This window comes from Panthera leo, chromosome B1, assembly GCF_018350215.1.
Source record: "Panthera leo isolate Ple1 chromosome B1, P.leo_Ple1_pat1.1, whole genome shotgun sequence".
In the NCBI taxonomy this organism is placed as follows: Eukaryota; Metazoa; Chordata; class Mammalia; order Carnivora; family Felidae; genus Panthera; species Panthera leo.
The window spans coordinates 127,500,616-127,519,460 of NC_056682.1; the positions used below are offsets into that span (position 1 = coordinate 127,500,616).

Consider the following 18,845-nt stretch of genomic DNA (forward strand, 5'->3'; position numbering starts at 1 on the left):
TCATGTATAATGCTCTGTCAATCACACCTAAAATGAAATGACTTTCCCCACCTCACGTGGCAATTTCTTATCAGAATAGTAACTATACTGCATTTTTTTCCACTGGCCTTAAAATGAATCACATAGATTACTGCCCACTCGCAAACTGACATGACTTTAATTATTCCTCAATATGTATCCTACAAACATAATTTTACTTAATATTTACAATCCTCTTAAGAGATAGGTATTATTATTCACATTTTATAGACAAATAAATTGAGACTGGCTGAGTTAGTGGTCCTAAAATCACACAGAATTTCAACCCAGGTATGTTGAACAGCCAAGGCTATATACTTTTCCACATTACAATCTACTAAATCTAGCCTAGTTGTTAGAAAACAATCTTGATTCACAAATACCAAGGGTCTTTCCCTTGTGCTTAGAAAAATTAGTCTAACTATTTGCTTGGAAAAATCAATCCACTATTTCCCTATGTCTATGAATTTCTGAAAATAAATTATACATAATCTTACTTAACCCTTAGAATAACTGATTATAGTTTTGGTGATCAAATGTCCAACTCTGCAAGGTATTGAGGATACATTGATGGAAAGGTTATAATCACACATCCATTTTCTAATGTGGCATGCCAATAATTAATTTGTGTGCACATACTAATTTTTCATTAGAATAAAAAACATGGTTCTTATATTCATAGATACAGTGAAGAATCTTACAGATTATCATGCTAGTATCCACATGTGTTCATCAGTTCATTCACAAATACTTAACAAACATCTACTATATGAATGTAAGAAATGAATAGTAAGAAATAGACATTCTTATCCCACAGAATTACATTGTAATGGGAAAACCTTACTGCAAACAAGTAAATACATTACATTTATATGTGAACACACATACACATATATTTTATACACACAAAAATGAAGATTGTATATATAATTACATGTATGCATATAATTTCAGTGAGCAGAAAGTGTTAGAAGGAAACATAAAACAAGTTAATAGTAAAGGTAAAGGCTATTTACATATTCCAGAACCAGAACACAGATATAATGTTGAAGAATACCAGGAAAACATTTAATCATTGGCCATTTGAAGGTAAAACTGTTCTTTCCCCTTCTATTTGCAAGACAGTAAAATATTTCAGTTTATTAAAAATGGACCAATGACAACCTATATAATACCCTTTGCAAAAACAGCTAGTTTTCCCAAGAATGCAAAATAGGTTTTATATTTGTGAATTTAATGTTGGAGAACCTGAGTAAAGATTCTAAATCTATCTGAGAAGCAATTAGACCTAGGAGCTACAATATCTCTGCGCTACCATTTTATTTCATCATCTTACATGAGAAAACAATTTTATGAAGATAGTAAGCATTACTATGCAATTAAGATGGGTTGTGAAACCAGGTTTAATCTATTTTTTCCTGGTCTTATCTTCCTGTTTGTGATAAAGATCAAAGACATAAGTCTAGAGTGTTAAATTTTAATGCTGAAACTCCATCTTCATAATAAAAAATGAGTAGCAGTGGCAAAATGAAACTGAACAAAGAACACTTCATATAAGCAAAAAAACCAAAACCAAAACCAAAAACCCCCAAAACAAACAAACAAACACACTGTGGAGAATTTCTCTTTTAAGGAAAGAAAAAAAACCCACAGATTGATACTTTATATTAAATAATTTAATCTTTGTTTTTTATGTATTCTAATTAGTTTTAGGAGATTGGATAGGATGTTATCAAAGTATTTTTCTTCTTGGAAATATTGTATTTTGATGAACAGAAAAAAGAACAAACATATTCTTGGAGAAAGTTTAAGAAAACAGAAAACCTGGATGATTTAAAAATTTGGCTTTGAGGTTTACCTGAATTTATCTTCAAGGGTACGGTGTCTAATACCTTGAAGGTACCATCTACTGAATGAAACACCACCTTACATCAAAGGAAAAGAACACGTAAAAAAATATCAAAGCAGAAGAGCTCTTCGTTTTGATCAACATCAGTGAACATTAGACAATCCTTTTTACATTCTCCTCAAATTCAGAAAAAAGAAACCTCCACTCATACAATGCCAAGAGAGCCGAGACTAGTCCAAAATTTGGGACATGGTCAATCTCACATTTAAATCCAAACAGACACAATCCTGTCAGTTTATGAGAGCTGACATTCCCCCTGCTCGAGGTGATAAGGCTGTGGGCATTGTATACACTTAGCCACTGGCAGTGGAATAAACACTGACAACTTGACAGTTCATCAATTGGAAAGCCATTTACTCTTTTTGATACATGGAGATACTGGGAGTGGAACATTAATTTTAGGCATATCTAAGTAAATCTGTATTGTAACTATTTGCATGGTAATGCCTTTACTTGATAGTATCTCAGAATACATTATATAAGGGTTGATGCTTATATGAAAGAACTGCCCCATTTATAAACAGAGCTAGCAATCCACAAACTTATGTACAGTACTTTTAAAATAACTTGAGAGGTAGATTTGGAGTTTTATAAATTCAGCAATTAGTTAAAATTGTAGTTTGGTAGAAAAACATTTGTGTTACAACAACAGGTAAGAAATTAAAATAATAATACAACAATTTTTGACAACAATGTAAAAGGTGCTATAAACATTACGGTCCCTTTTACATAAAATCTATGTAATGCCAGTGCACTGGGTGTTTCAATCCAATTTGGGAGTTGGAGCAAGGAAATATAAATAATTACAGGAGTGGTCTAATATTATTAAGAATAAATTAGACATAATATGAAGTATTTGATTTGTTGTCAACCGAACGGCATAGATGACATATTATGTAGACTTTGAATTCAGAGTGGGGTGAAGCAACTCCATTGATCTTGTAACTATATTGACCTTGGAAGGCTAAATGAAGCCCACTCCTGCCATCCTCACATCCATGACTTTTTGAGCATCTGGAACCCATCCAAACCTTTGAATCAAGAATTTGGATGTCTCCTCAAACACAACTTCCTGGCTCTGAAGGTCTTTCATTTAATGCAAATCAACACACAGCCTCTTCAGACTTACTGAGGGCTCTGTTATTTCAAGCTATACTTTCTGCCTGTTGTTGAGACTCCTCCTGTGCATGTCCATGTTGGATTTCATGATTTGCCTCTTCAGCCATCACCCTGTCAATATGTTTACGCTCAAGGCCTCATTTTATTGCTATCAAAAACAACAAACAAAACAAAAACAATCTGATGAAATCTCAATCTTACATTACTTCAAATATACTCCGTCAACCAAATACTGTTGGGCAAAAATATATAACCATGTAGGTTAGTGCTGCAATGAAATCTGTAACCCCCAGAGCCAACAGAGCTTTTCAGCTACATTGCTGACTCCCCTCTATTTCTTGAAACAAACGCTTTCTTCTTAGCTGCTATTATGATGGGAGTAGTTCTTGCTTGCATTCACACCATCTTTCCTATTCTCTCCCTCCATCACTCTGGAAAACAATGCCCTCCATGCCTAAAATTAAGCACTCCATCTAAATGGATCCAATCCTCTTTCTCCCAGATCACTTTCTTTTTCAACAATCACCTTTCTTTTCTTTATCTTCTTTCTCTTCCTCTCTACTGGCTTAATCTAAACATTTAAACATACACAAATCTCTTACATTCTGAAAGTTTGCCCCCTCAACTTCATGCAGCCATTTAATGGCCACCGTCATAGCCAAATGGGTGGGCTAATACGATACTTACATTTACTTCCTTTGCTCATCACCTTCCTTTTTACTTTCAGACCTGTTTTTTCAACATATGGCATTACAACTCTGCTGACATTTCCTTTAAAAGTGACAATAAATTGCAATCTTTTTTGAGGTAAAAGGCAAGTTCTGGATGTGTCACATCACTAACTCATACAGGTTGCCCCTACTTAAGAGTTTAGTGACACACCTGAGGTCACTGGGTTTTAAGTAGCACAATAATTTGAATAGCCTGACATTAGCAGCCTCATTTCTAGCCCATTTGCTTTACTGTCTCTCCTCAGTTACTAATGAACCTTGAGTTCCTAAATCCAATGGATTCTCTTCAGCCTTTATGCTACTGCTTTTCTGCTACAATGCTGGCCCCTCCTATTTCTTTAAACAAACTCTTCTTAGCTGCTATAATGATACAAATACTATAGTTACCATCCTTGTGAATGCATACATATCTAATTATTAAATTGGGATAAGTGTTTATGTAAAACAGGAAGTATTAGGGTTATAAGTCTTTAGGAGAGTTAATCATAACACTACATGAAATAGTTTACACAAAAGATATTGGAAGAAAGAAGAAATCGGATGCAAAATGATTACGCCTAAACGTGGTGGTAATTATTGGGAGTAGAGTGGAAGGAAAACACCTAAGAGTTTGGAAGGAATTAAGTAATACTTGCATGAAGAGCCACTAAATGTACAAAATAATAGAATGTACAAAACAGTAGACTTAAAGGTAAATGTATTACTAAATAGTTTTCATATAAATACATGAAATGCTCTGAATTTTAGGAATGAAAGCCAAATTAGTGTCAAATAATTAATTATATACTTCTAATAAGAATTATGTATGGAACAAAAGGATGCAGAAAAGTTTAAAGTAAAAGGATAGTAAAAATAAATGCCATCCAAATAGTAATGGAAAGAAAGTTGGTTTAGCTCTATTAATAGTAGACAAGATATTTTTTAGGGAAGAAAGCATTAATGCAAGTGCAAGTCTTCATAATATTAAAAAAAAACTTTTATATATTTATGTATTTATTAATGTTTATTTTTGAGAGAGAGAGAGAAAGACAGAGAGAGAGAAAATGAGCAGGAATGGGCAGAGAGAGAGGGAGACACAGATCTGAAGCAGGCTCTAGGCTCTGAGCTGTCAGCACAAAGCCTGACTCAGGCTTGAACTCACAAACTGTGTGATCATGACCTGAGCTAGAGTCGGACGCTTAAATGACTGATCCACCCAGGTGCCCCTATAATAATTTTTAAAATGCTAATTACCACACAAACTTCAAAAATGAAAATAAGTTCAGACCCTGAAGTGCTTCATATATTTAAAAAGATATTAGCAATTTTATGTTAATGTATAGAAAAAATAAAAGATCATAAAAATAAAACTTTTTGAGTTGACAAAAATTAGAAAACTTGACTTTTATTTTTTATTTACCATGGAAAGTAGAATCAGTCATTAAAAAAAAATCCCACAAAGAAAATTCTAGGCCCAGTTGGCTTCATTACGATGACCTATCATCTATGTAGTATTCTTCCAATACTACATAACTCATAGAGAATAGAAAAAGAGGAAACCCTCTCCACCACATTTTATGAGGGCAATATAACCTTAGTATCAAAATTCATGTGATATATGACATCAGCAAAAGAAAGGATAAAACACATGATCATTTCAATAGATGCAGAAATGGCATTTGACAAAGAACAACATCCATTTATGATAAAACTCCCAATAAAGTAGGTTTAGAAGGAACATAACTCAACATAATGAAGGACATAAATGAAAAACCCACAGCTAATATCATCCTCAATAGGGAAAAACTGAGAGCTTTTCCTCTATGGTCAGGAACAAGACAGGGATGTTCACTCTCACCACTGTTATTTAGTAGTACTGGAAGTCTTAGCCACAGCAATAAGACAACAAAAAGAAATAAAAGGCATCCAAGTCACTGAGGAAGAAATTAACTTTCACTATTTGCAGAAAACAGTTTGCTGTTTCACTGTTTGCTAATACTCTGTATAGAAAACCCAAAAGATTGTACCAAAAAAACTGCTAGAACTGACAAAAGAATTCAGTAAATCTCAGTATACAAAAGTCAGTGTACAGAAATCTTAAATATAGAAATATGCATTTCTATATAATGCAGCAGAAAGAGAAATTAAGGAATCACTCCCATTAACAACTGTACCCAAAACAATAAGATACCTAGGAATAAACCGAACCAGGTGAAAGACCTGTAATATGAAAAGTATAAAACACTGATGAAAGAAATTAAAAATGACACAAAGAAATTGAAAAACATTCCATGCTCATGGATTGGAAGAATAAATAATGTAAAAATGTTTATACTACCCAGGGGCACCTGGGTGGCTCAGTGGGTTAAATGTGTGACTCTTGATTTTGGCTAAAGTCATGATTTCAAAGTTCACGAGTCAAACCCTTCATTGCAATTCTCTCTTTCCTCTTTCTCTGTCCCTCCCCCTGTTTACACACACACCCCTCAAAAATAAATAGATAAACATTTAAAAATTGTCTCTACTCCCCAAAACAATCTACATATATAATTCAATCCCTATCAAGATACCAATAGCATGTTTCACAGACCTGGAACAGATAATCCTAAAATTTGTATGGAACCACAAAAGACCCCTAATAGTCAAAGAAACTTTGAAAAAGAAAAGCAAAGCTGGATGAATCACAATTTCAGACTCTGAATTAAATTATAAAGTTGTAGTGGTGAAAACAGTGTAGTATCAGCACTAAATAGACACATAGATCAATGAAACACTTAGAAACGAACCCACAACTATATGGCCAATTAATCTTTGACAAAGCGGGGAAGAATGATCATATCCAATGGGAAAAAGACAGTCTCTTCAACAAATGGTGTTGCAAAAACTGGACAGCAATATACAAAAGAATGAAACTAGATCACTTTCTTACACCATACACAAAAGTAAATTCAAAATGGATTGAAGACCTAAATGTGAGACTTGAAACCATAAAAATCTTAGAGGAAAAAATAGGCAGTAACTGATTTGATACTCACTGGAGCAACTTCTTTCTAGATATATCTTCTCAGGTAAAGGAAATGAAAGCAAAAATAAACTATTGGGACCTCATCAAAACAAAAATCTTCACAATGAAGGAAACAATCAAAAACACTAAAAGGCAACCTATGGAATGGAGGAAGATATGTGCAAATGATATTATCTGATAAAGAGTATCCAAAATATTTAAAGAACTTCAAAAACTCAACACCCAAAAAACAAATAATCCAATTAAAACATGGGGAGAAGACATGAGTAGACCTTTTTCCAAAGAAGACATATAAATGGCTAACAGACACATTAAAAGATGCTCAACATCATTCATCATCAGAGAAATACAAATCAAAACTACAATGAGACATCAGCTCACACCTGTCAGAATGGCTAAAATCAACAACACAAGAAACAACAGGTGATGGAGGGCATGTGGAGAAAAGGGAACCCTCTTGTACTATTGGTGGGAATGCAAACTGGTATAGTGATTCTGGAAAACAGTATGGAAATTCCTCAAGAAGTTAAAAATAGAACTACCCTATGATATAGCAATCACACTAATAAGTATTTACCCAAAGGATACAAAAATAATAATTCAAAGGGGCACATGCACTTCAATGTTTATAGCAGCATTATCTACAGTAGCCAAATTATTGAAAGAGCCCAAATGTCCACTGACTGATGAATGGATAAAGAAGAGGTGATATATATACATACTGGAATATTACTCAGCCATCAGAAAGAATGAAATCCTGCCATTTGCAGTGACGTGAATGGAGCTAGAGTGTATTATGCTAAGTGAAATAAATCAGAGAAAGACAAATACCATATGATTTCACTCATATGAGGAACGTAAGAAACAAAACAGATGAACATATGGGAAGGAAAAAAAAGAGAAAGGGAGGCAAACTATAAGAGATTCTTAAATACAGAGAACAAACTGATGGTTGTTGGGGGGGGGGGGAGGTGGGTGGGGGGATGGGCTAGATGGGTGATGGGTACCAAGGAGGGAACTTGATCTAATGAGCATTGGGTGTTATGTGTAAGTGATGACTCATTAAATTCTCCTGAAACAAAAATTACACTATACGTTAACTAACTAGAATTTAAATAAAAACTTGAAACAAACAGATAAAAAAAGAATTAACATACTCCAAATCAATGATAAATTAATCACATTACTGTTGAATGCAAGGGGTCATGAAAGAAATGAATTCCAAATTTATTTAAGGTGTACCTTTATAAGTGTTGGTAGTTAGGAGAGAAGGCTTTGGCAACTAAGAGTTGACTTCCAGCTGCCAGTGCAAAAGTAAAAGTCCCTAGTAGGGAGGGTGGATTTTGATAGAGAATAATGGCACTGGTGTTGATGGGCAAGAGGATTTTCTTTTTCTTTTCTTGCTAGGTGCTGGGAAAAGAGTCAACTTTACCATTGCAGGGGCTACTTGTCCCAGGGTCTTCAGGGAAATACTCTTTTTTCAAGTTTTTATTTAAATTCCAGTTAGTTTACAGGGCAATATTAGTTTCAGGTGGAGAATTTAGTGATTCACCACTTACATAGGACACCCAGTGCTCATCACAACAAATGCCCTCCTTAATTTCCATCACTTATGTAACCCTTCCCCCACCTACCTCCAATCCAGGAACCCTCAGTTTGTTTTCTAGAGTTAAGAGACTGTGAAAATAAATGGAATTTAAGTAACCACTTAAATATATATATTTATAGCTCCTAGAATCAATTATAAAAACAAAAGACAACCCAAAAGAACAGGTACAAAGGACTTGAACAGGCAATTAATTCCAAAAGAAAGCTGAAGTGCCAAAAAGTATAAGAAAATATACAGAAGCTTTATATAATCACTGAAACAAAAATAGAAACCATGAAGATACATCATTATATAACAAACAACTTAATAAAAACTGAAGTCTAATGAAACCAAAATTTGGTGAGAAAACAGGGCCACGAGAAATCATTGCATTGCTGATGTTATGAAAATTAGTAAATCTCTATGAAAATGGGTTTGAGGTTATACAGTAAAATTCAAGATATGCTTTCATATATATGTGTATACATATATATATAGATAGATGTGTATATATAGATAGATGTGTATATATATATAGATGTGTGTATAGATATATAGATGTGTGTATAGATATATAGATATATACATATTTATGTAGGCTCTAAGCCAAGTTCGGAGCCCAATACAGAGCTTGAACTCAAAACCCTAAGATCAAGACCTGAGCTAAGATCAAGAGTTGGATGCTCAACAGACTGAGCCACCCATGTGCCCCAATATGCTTCCTTGTATTAAGAAATTCTACTCCAAACCCACAGAAATATATGCACAAGTTCTAGAGTATATATCCAAGATATATGTCTAAGAATATTTATAACAGCTTTGCTTGTAATAACCTAAAAATGGATAGACACCCACAGTTGATTGTGACACATTCACGTGGTAGAAAACAATACAGCAATATAGAAATAAACTACATGTAATGACAAAAATGAATAACACAAACAGAATGTTGAACATAAGAAGCAAGAAAAGAGAATATATGCAATATTGAGTCCATTCATAATCTGAAATATTGGCAAAATTCAATTATGTTATTTAAGGATGCACATAGTGATAAAACTGAAATATTGGCAAAATTCAATTATGTTATTTAAGGATGCACATAGTGATAAAACTATATTTAAAATGTAAAGAAATGAGTATCATAAAATTCAGACTGATAGTTATACTAGTGAGAAGAGGGGTCAGGGATGTATCAGGGAGAAGTCTGTGGGGGTGTTTAGGATGCTTGATATGTTATAGTTCTTGACCATAGTAGTGGTGTTTCCTTTAAAATAATTCAATAAACTCTCATTGTGTTTTACACAGTTTTTATGTCTCCTACATTTCACTAAGAAACAATAATTAAAAACACATTAGCGTAGTTTCTACTCCTCTCTAGCATAAGTTTACTGGCAAATTTTTACTGCGGATTAGAGTATAACTCCTTACTTTGTTTTGTCTATATTTCTGTGCAGCCTGCATGTCAGCACTGGAGAGAAACACCTACGGAAGAACCTCTTATTCTCAATTCAGCCACCTTTATACAGTTAGAAATTTACAGTTGTGAGCTCTGGAAGTGCATTCAATCATCTTAGATTTTTTCCTACCAAAAATATATAAAAAATGGCAAATCCCAACTATAGACAAGTAATTTCTACAGGGCCTTTTATATTTGTCCTTGAGAAAGCTATTGTACCAGTAGTTCATAAAACATCCCTTATTATCACTCACCTTCTTACATGTGGTCTGTGGTATAGAACAAGAGCGAATTTCCTACAAATCATTTTCTACTTATTACATGACAAGGATAGAATTTGAATTCCTGTAATGTCACTTTTTAGAGTAGACTTTCCTCTTACTATATGAAATTTATCAAAGCTCTCATTCTGATTTTGTTCATGTTACAAGTTAAAAACCAAGAAGATATGCATTCTATAAATATTAAATCCACTATTTTATAAAAATTATTATAATGAATAGAAGATGATGCTAGTTCCCTAGGAAACCATTAGATTACTTTTTTTCCTTTAATCATTCTAGGCCATAAGTGGAATGTATTGCTTAATACTTCTGATAAGTATTTAAGGTCATTTAAATGTGTAATTCTCCCCTTCCCCTTCTCTTTCAAACTACAATATGAACTTTAATACCTCCTGTAACCATATTGCATGGAGTAAAATCAAACAAAATTATAGCTGCTTTAGGGAAAAAAAAAACATTTATCAATGTGTCTAGTCTTACTTTGCGAACACCTCGGCCAAGCTCTTCTCCATAGTTTGTTCCAAGAATTTCAAAGTGGACATTGGGATTTCCTCCATTATCTCCAAATTCTAGCTCTCCAGTCAACCCACTGACTCCACCCTAAAGGAGAGAAAAGATACTGATGTAAGATTTCAGAAGAAGTAAAATAATAACAACAACAACAATACTAATAATGAGGAAGAGGGGTGGAAAAGAAGGAGAAAAAGTAGCTGTAGGAACACTATTTCTATCTATAAAATCAATATCTCAAGCACGCAATTATTAACAGGCTTTTTAAAAATAGGTGCACATAATAAATAGGAGAGCAACTGAAAGGTAACCTCAGGAATAACTTAATCCAATCTCATCCACGTTATAAACAAGGGAATTTAGATCTGAAGAGTGAAATGACTACTCAAAATGACACCATGTTAGAACTGAGACTAAATTCTGGGGTTGGATTTTTGCCACCATATCTTATGAAATGCACAGATTCATTAGTCAGAAAACAAGATGCTTCTGGAGAGCATAAAATCTACTCTGGAGATAAGTTTTGACAATATTCTTTCTCTAGCACAATTCTATTCTAATTTGATCTAAAATTGTATCTGGGAATCTTAAAAGCCATGGTTTCTAACTGATTGGAGACATTTTTTTTCTTCTTTAAATATCTTTTCCAAATTAAAAAAAAATTAAAAAGCTAAATTAGGCTTGAAATCTGTTTTTGCTCTTAAATAGTAATGCTGGCTGTTGAGATTCATTGGGAATTTCCAAACTTCATCTTTCATTCCACGTGACAGATGTTCATTTCCCCAACAGATGGCAATGTAGGTCATACTTCTCTCATTCTTGTTTACCACTCTTCTCAGTTTAGTTTATATGCCTTCACATTATTTAGAACTTTACAAATGAAAATCATATTCCAAATCACTCCTATACTAAAGCATTTTAACTTAGAATTTTAGCCTGATAATCACATTTATTTGGAAAAATTATCTGTTTGAAAATTGCTTCAATTATCACCTCTCTGATGCTGATACTTAAGTATATCTCATTTGCCATATCCTCTAACTCAACTTCCAGTCTTTTTTGGCAGGTTTTATGCTATTTGCTACAACTTCTATTTCATCTGTGTCTTGTAGGCCCTCATATGACACTACATTCAAAACAGATATTCAATAAACCTTTGTTTACTCATTAATTTCAGTATTTACTTCATTTTTGCCACAGCGATAATCAACAAAACTGATTCTCCACTATTAGTTTTTAATTTTTTAAAAATGTTTTTATTTTATTTTTGAGAGAAGGAGAGAGACAGGGTGCAAGCAGGGGAGGGGCAGAGAGAAAAGAAGACACAGAATCCGAATAGGCTCCAGGCTCTGAGCTGTCAGCATAGATAGAGCCCGACATGAGGCTTGAACCCAGGAACTGCAAGATCATGACGTGAGCCGAAGTCAGATGCTTAACTGTTGGAGCCAGCCAGGCACCCCACCACTAGTATTTTTTAATAGGCCAGCTTCTCTTTTATTATCTAGTTTTATTAATAAAAATATGTTGGATTTGATATGTCTATGCTCTTCTCATATATGATTATGTTAATACCATGGATTTGGGAGTCGGGCTTCCTAAATTTGATAAATGGTGGCAGAATCTACTTGTTGGTGAACCTCACTAAGTCATTTAATTTCTCTATGCCCCAGTTTCTACATCTGTTAAATGGTAAAATAATAGTGCCTACCCTAGAAGATTATTATGTGTTTTATAAAACCATACCCATAAAGAATATAGAGAAGTGCTTGAAAAGTGGTGAGAATTTAATTGCTATCATCATCATCATCATCACCATCACGATTTCTACATGATTATTTCATTCTTTAATTTTAAAGACTTTCCAGTTCTTCCAGAAATTGTAGGCATACTCCTGATCTTTTTCAGCTAGTTTGCAACCCTAAGGTTTCAAAATTTCATTATATGCTTAAATCGTAACATGTTTTTGGGAATGGTTTTTGCAAATTTTGACTCAATTACATTTCACTGATTAGTAATTGGGGGAAAAAAGTGTTAAAGCAACTGGTCTAAAATCCCATTCACTTCTTCTACTGTTACATGTGTTGAGGAGGTGAGTGGTGCAGGCCAGGGGGGAAAAAAAAAAAGAAAGGAGGTTGCCTTTGTCAACTGGACCTCCAGGTAGAGACTAGTAATATTTAGTAGGAAAAAGAGTCTGTATCTATAAAAGTCCTTAGCAGGATGTCCTGTGTAGTAAATAAACTCAGGATCTGTAGAATAATTGCTTATGGCTGCCAGGAAAATGTCTTAAAGCTTTACACTTTCTAGAGTAAAAGTGGAGATATTTCATAATGTAAATTATGTGGGGTAAACCAATAAAACTTTCCTTAAAGACAGAGTGTGCGTGTCCAATGTGGGAAGAAAGGATTTGGAGAGCCATGTAGAACACCCCACAATCTCTCTCCTCTGTGTCTCCTGACTGCCTGTATCTTTGATATGCGTAAATTAGTCCATTATTGCAAGCCAGGTTGATGCTTTTTACTTTATTTACTAAGTAATAACATCTCAACTAACCAAATTACCACTTAAGAATTTAAAGACTGGGGTAAGTACAGTGGATCTTATTATCAGTAATATCTCTAAATGGCAAATACTGTAGGAGTTTGACAAATATAACATATTTTTACACATAAGTTCAAACTGTTGGTTTTCAAAAATCTTATTAGAGATTTTCTTGTCTTCTTTCACACATCTACCCCAATAATATCTCCTAATTAGACAAGAGTTTAAATTTCTGTCTTAGTACTTATTTCTAGGGAAAAGAACAAAAATATTATAACTCAGTATGATTGCTACATTGCAAAAATGCTATACTCCTGACATTTTTAGACTTTTGAGCACTAAACAGTCTAGCACTATATTACTATTACTCCCAATCAATACTCACGTGGTCACTCTAGGCCAGTGTTTTTATCCCTAGTTTGTATCTGGTCCTGAGCAAGTTAGTCTACTTACATTGTATACATGGTACAAAACACACACACACACACACACACACACACACACACAAACACACAAATCAAGGGACCTGCATTTAGTTAACTGTGGCCTCCACTTACCTTGTTCACCTTTTGACTCTGTAATTTATCTTCCTTATGTTCCATTCTTAATGAGATGTTAGCATGTGTAATCAGTAAAACCTTTCCTCATGAAGACATAAGGGATGCTTGAGAGGTTGGTATTTCAAGAAAATAAACCCTTTAATTGAAGCCCCTTGTTATCCGGCCCAAACTTAACCTCTCTGATTTTTTATTGCTTAAGTCTATTCCCATGTTTTTGAGCTTTTTATTTTTATTTTTTCATCTATCCTCAGATCAACTTTGAAAACTGAGCCTTGATAAAAATATGTGCTGGCCAGGTGGTAATGAGCAGTCATTATCTTTGTACATGCACAGTTGCATTTTTTATCTCTTTGGTGACACAGCAGATTCTAAACAGAAGAAACTCGTGGGACACTGATAGTATGAACAACACATACAAGTAATTTCTACATGTCCTTTAACTGGACAGTAAAAATTGCTGCCAGTGTAAACCTTTTTTAAAATATCAAGTGAAACTGGTCTGGATTTCATCCTACCCAATCTTTATAGAAATACCAGTGGGTATCAAATATAGAAAGGAGAAAGGAAGAAAAATAAAATAAGGAGAATCAAAAGTTGGGAATAATTTACCACTGGATCATCGGTTGCTCAAAAGGCAATAGTTTGTTGTTCTCCTATAGATAGGGTATGCTGGGGAAAAAAAGAAGAAGAAAAAAATATTTGCTAAGAATTTATGTGTCTCTATTACGAAGCTGAAAGAATTTTCCCTATGCTTGAACTGCACGGTAACTTAGAGATACTTTTGGAGGATCATCTGGAACATCAAATATTTATGATACTCATCTAATTTCCTGATACATATTTCTAGATTCCTTAGAATGTGCAGACATGTTTGGTAAACAAGAACACCCTGTAAATAAACAGGAGTCCAAAAAGGCAGAGGACACACTGAAAGATGCCAGACACAGTGCTGTGCCCTGGTGCCCTCATGTCTCATAAGTTAATTTCAGAGAGAAAAATCCCTGACAGAAGGAAAATACTACATTTTTTACCCAGAAAAGAAACATAATGGTAGATAAATACTACAATATAAGATGAAGAAGACCACAAAAAAATTAAAACGAAAAATAAAAACTTCACTGGTGTGAAATGTTTAGGAAAATTTGAAGTTGCCATATAACATTTCTATGTGTATATATGTGCGTATATGTGTACATATGTGTATTTACATATGTATACATTCAAATATTCATTCATAGTAGATACTTGGAGCAAACTGAGAGTAAACAGGATATTACTAGTAATCTGATCATGCTATCTTATCTTACAGGAAAAGAAACTGAGGTCCAGACCAGTTATTTGAGGAGCCTGAGCTGAATCCTCTACCCTGTGCTTCATACCTTTTCCTCTAGACTATATAAACTGTGTGTCCAATATAATGTATGTATATCCCAGTGGACTTATATAAACTGTGTGTCCAATATAACGTATGTATATCATAGCGGACTGCTCAAAAAATCCACTATATTTTATACACTTCAAATGCCCTAAAGTCAGAGAATATATTGACACGTCCACAAGAAGCCCTATTTTAAGGGCACACACTGCATTTTAAAAGTTCTGGTAGCAAAAAAAAGTTTATTTGCACACGTTTTATAAAAAGGCTATATTATATTCCAAGTCAATACTGTTGCTGGTAAGTCAGATTATGATTTCCTAAATTATCTCTCTCTTCTCCAGGTTCGTAAATTCTATATGGCACACAAAAAACAAAGTAATATGTTTCCATTCCTCTAAGTTTACAAATTAAATAACAACAATAACAACAAAATCTTCAACTTATTAGAGTTATTTTTCTCCAAGCCAGATGCCTAGAATCTTCTTTTGTCCCCTCACATTTATGTTAAATCACCAAATCTTATTTCAATCACCTAAATCTCTCTCAAAGACATCTATTTCTATCCATCCCCATGACCATCGCCCTTAGTTTCCTTCGAGTTGGAGCACCAGCCTCTTTACTGGAGTTTTCTCATCCAGTCTGTATTGGTCCAGTGGCAGCTGCCTCGTGGATTCTCCACTTGGCAGCCACTGAGTGATATGATTTTGTCACTCCTGCTCCCATTTAATATACCTCAGTAGCTTAACCTTACCCCTTGAATAAAGTTTAGGAAATTTAACGTGGTTTTCCCTTCATGATCTTTCCCTGTCTACCCTATTTTAGCTAATAAGGAACCGTGTCCCTACTCTACATTTATTCTAGCTACCCCAGTCTTATTCCAGGTGCTTAAATGTGCAAAGCACTCTTTCCTCCAATCCTGAGACAACTCTGTTGCCCTTGCATGAAACATTCTTCCTCCCCATTCCTGGAATACTCTCCTTTTCTTTTCTTGGCTAATAACTACTCATGTTACATGTTTCCACTTATCTGTCATTCTTATACCTAAGTAGGTCCTCCAGTCACATATTTCCAGAACAGTTGGTGTTTCCCCTTTTGTAGAATTGATCACACTTGTACTATTTTTAATACTTCTATTTTCCTTCCTTATTTTGTGATCTCACGGTACAGCATATGGTAGTGCTCAGTAAATATTTGTTGAATGAATACATTACCATATAAGAATTAGAATAAATTCAATATTTTTTCCATTTCAAAGAATACTTTTTTAAAAATGTTTATTTATTTTAAGACAAATGAGAGACAGACAGAGAGAAAGAGAAGAGAGAGAGAGAGAGAGGAGGGGCAGAGAGATAGGAGAGAGAGAATCCCAAGTTGGCTCCATGCTGTCAATGTGGAGCCTGATGCAGGGCACAATCTCACCAACAATGAGTCGTGAGCAAAGCCGAAATCAAGAGTTGGCCGCTTTACTGCCTGAGTCACTCAGGTGCTTCAAGAATACTTTAGATATCAACATGCATCAAGATCTCTTTTAGGGACACTTTTAGTGTGGAGCCTGCTTGGGATTCTCCTTCCCTCTCACGCTGCCCCTCCCTTGCTCACACATGTGCACTGTCTTTCTCAAAATCAATACATAAACTTTAAAAAAAAAGATCTCTTTTAGATAGATTTGGTACCAATACAAGAAAATATATTGGTACTAAATGATTTTAGATACTGACACAAGGGTTGATATGTTCTATTTTCTCATACTTCGTATTTAAAAAAACCACTATTAGGGCGCCTGGGTGGCTTAGCTGGTTAAGCATCCGACTTCAGCCCAGCTCATGATCCCACAGCTTATGGATTCGAGCCCTGCGTCAGGCTCTGTGCTGACAGCTCAGAACCTGGAACCTGCTTTGGATTCTGTGTCTCCCTCTCTCTCTGCCCCTTCCCCACTCGCGCTCTGTCTGTGTCTCTCAAAAATGAGTAAATGTTAAAAACAAAATTTTAAAAAATCACCATAAAGGATTTAGCAGAAATTGATCAATTATGCCAATGCAGAAGTATTTGATTTAAGGATCTATCAAATCTTGGTTGTCTTACTCATGTAGAACACACAGAAAATGTCAGTGCTTTTATATGTAATCACATATTTTGAGTGTAATATTTTTCTTAGTTTTTTTTAATTAAAGAAATTTGAATTTTTGAAAAATTTTTTTAATATATAAGCCTTTTCTTTCTAAAACTCAGGTCTCATCTTTGTCATATCCATGTTCAAAAATTCTTTAGGGTCTTTTACTAATCTACAAAATAAATTCCTTTCCTCAATATCTTTTCAGTCTAGACTAGTCTCTCTATGCATTTTATCCACTCTGGTAAGTTAGTCAATTGTTGTCACTGTCCACATGATTTATTCAAATAGATATGTCAGCTAGAGTGCTCCTACCACCTGACATGTCCTCTTCTCCATAGCTTTACGTATCTTACACCTGTTAATTTTCAAGTTCCCGTTAATATGCTACCAGTTTCATGAAAATTTTCTCATCTGTTTTCTGTGTTTTGGGTCGGGTTCCCAGGGAAATAGCTCTGAAATGATTTGCTTGTCTGCAGGAGGTTATCAGAAGTGCTCCTAGGAAAAGCACTTGCAAAGGAGTACAAGAATAAGGGCCACAAAGGGAGAGGTGACACAGTGATGGAAATACAGCAACAGCTGAGGTGATGCCATGGCCAGTCTGTAGTAAAATAACTCTTCGGAGTTATTCCACTTGGAGGCATGGAACTCAGACCATTGTGCAATGACCAGTCACTGGATGCATGCAATTCCAGGAAGGGAGTGGAACAGCTCCCTGCTGCCCAGAGCAGTTCCTGCACAGAGGCTAGGTGTCAGCCTTCCCAGGAAGGAGCACCTCAGCTGAGAAATGGGGGTCTGCACAGTACACTCTAAGATTCCACGGTGTCCTATTTTTGCCATGCTTGGGGCCTTTTGTTGTCTCTCACCTTAGAGTACAGCTGTTTTCATAATAATGCCAATATTCACTACTAGGCTCTAAATTCTTTTTTGGATAATCACATGAAAGAGTTTGAATAATACATTCCACACTACAGACATTTGATAAATGTCTGTTAAAGGAGTGATAAATACATGAATGAACAGACTGTACTCTTGGAAGCTGAATCAACATTAAAAATAAGAAAAAATAGAAAATCATCGCCGTTTAATTTTAGAACAAGTCTGTAAATAAAAATACTCTGCCCACATTGCCTGGTGTAATATTATTCCAGAGTCTAAGGAAGGTGGTATATTTGTATGGATTAAACTGGTTTCTAAATGTCCCTGGTTTTCAAACTGTGTTTCTAAGAACCAGTTGTGGTGGGAGTCCACCTGGGGAGGTCCTCCCCACTCTCTTCCAGAGCTGCTCAGCTTTTGTTTTACTTATTATTTAGTTTAAAATGTTTGAAAGTTTTCTCTAGGATATATAACATCAACAAGTCTAAATTATACAACATGAAGAGTCCTTACCAAAATATATATTCCAATTAAATGTAGCTTCTCATAATAAAGAATGCATATGTGTGCTAACAAACGTTTTGTCACAAGAGCTTTTAAAAATGCAGTCACTCATCAATTCAGCTCCAAATTCAAGGCATTTGAAAAAGCCACATTGACAGACACTAAGATATTGTTAACATAATATTTGCACATGGTACTTACACCTTTGATTTCTTGGGGTGTGTGTTTTCTTTAGCCAAATGAATCTGACAGTAGTG

General features: G+C 34.6%; 1 protein-coding gene across 2 annotated transcripts in view; it reads right to left on the reverse strand.

The window, feature by feature from the left end:
• The window catches only part of GRID2 (glutamate ionotropic receptor delta type subunit 2), a 1,444,174-nt gene that overhangs the window by 531,304 nt on the left and 894,025 nt on the right, over positions 1–18,845 (reverse strand). For both annotated transcript variants that reach the window (XM_042935882.1, XM_042935881.1), the window contains one exon: positions 10,593–10,712. In XM_042935882.1, the coding sequence (XP_042791816.1) occupies positions 10,593–10,712 (120 nt within the window). The remainder of the gene's footprint in view (positions 1–10,592; positions 10,713–18,845) is intronic.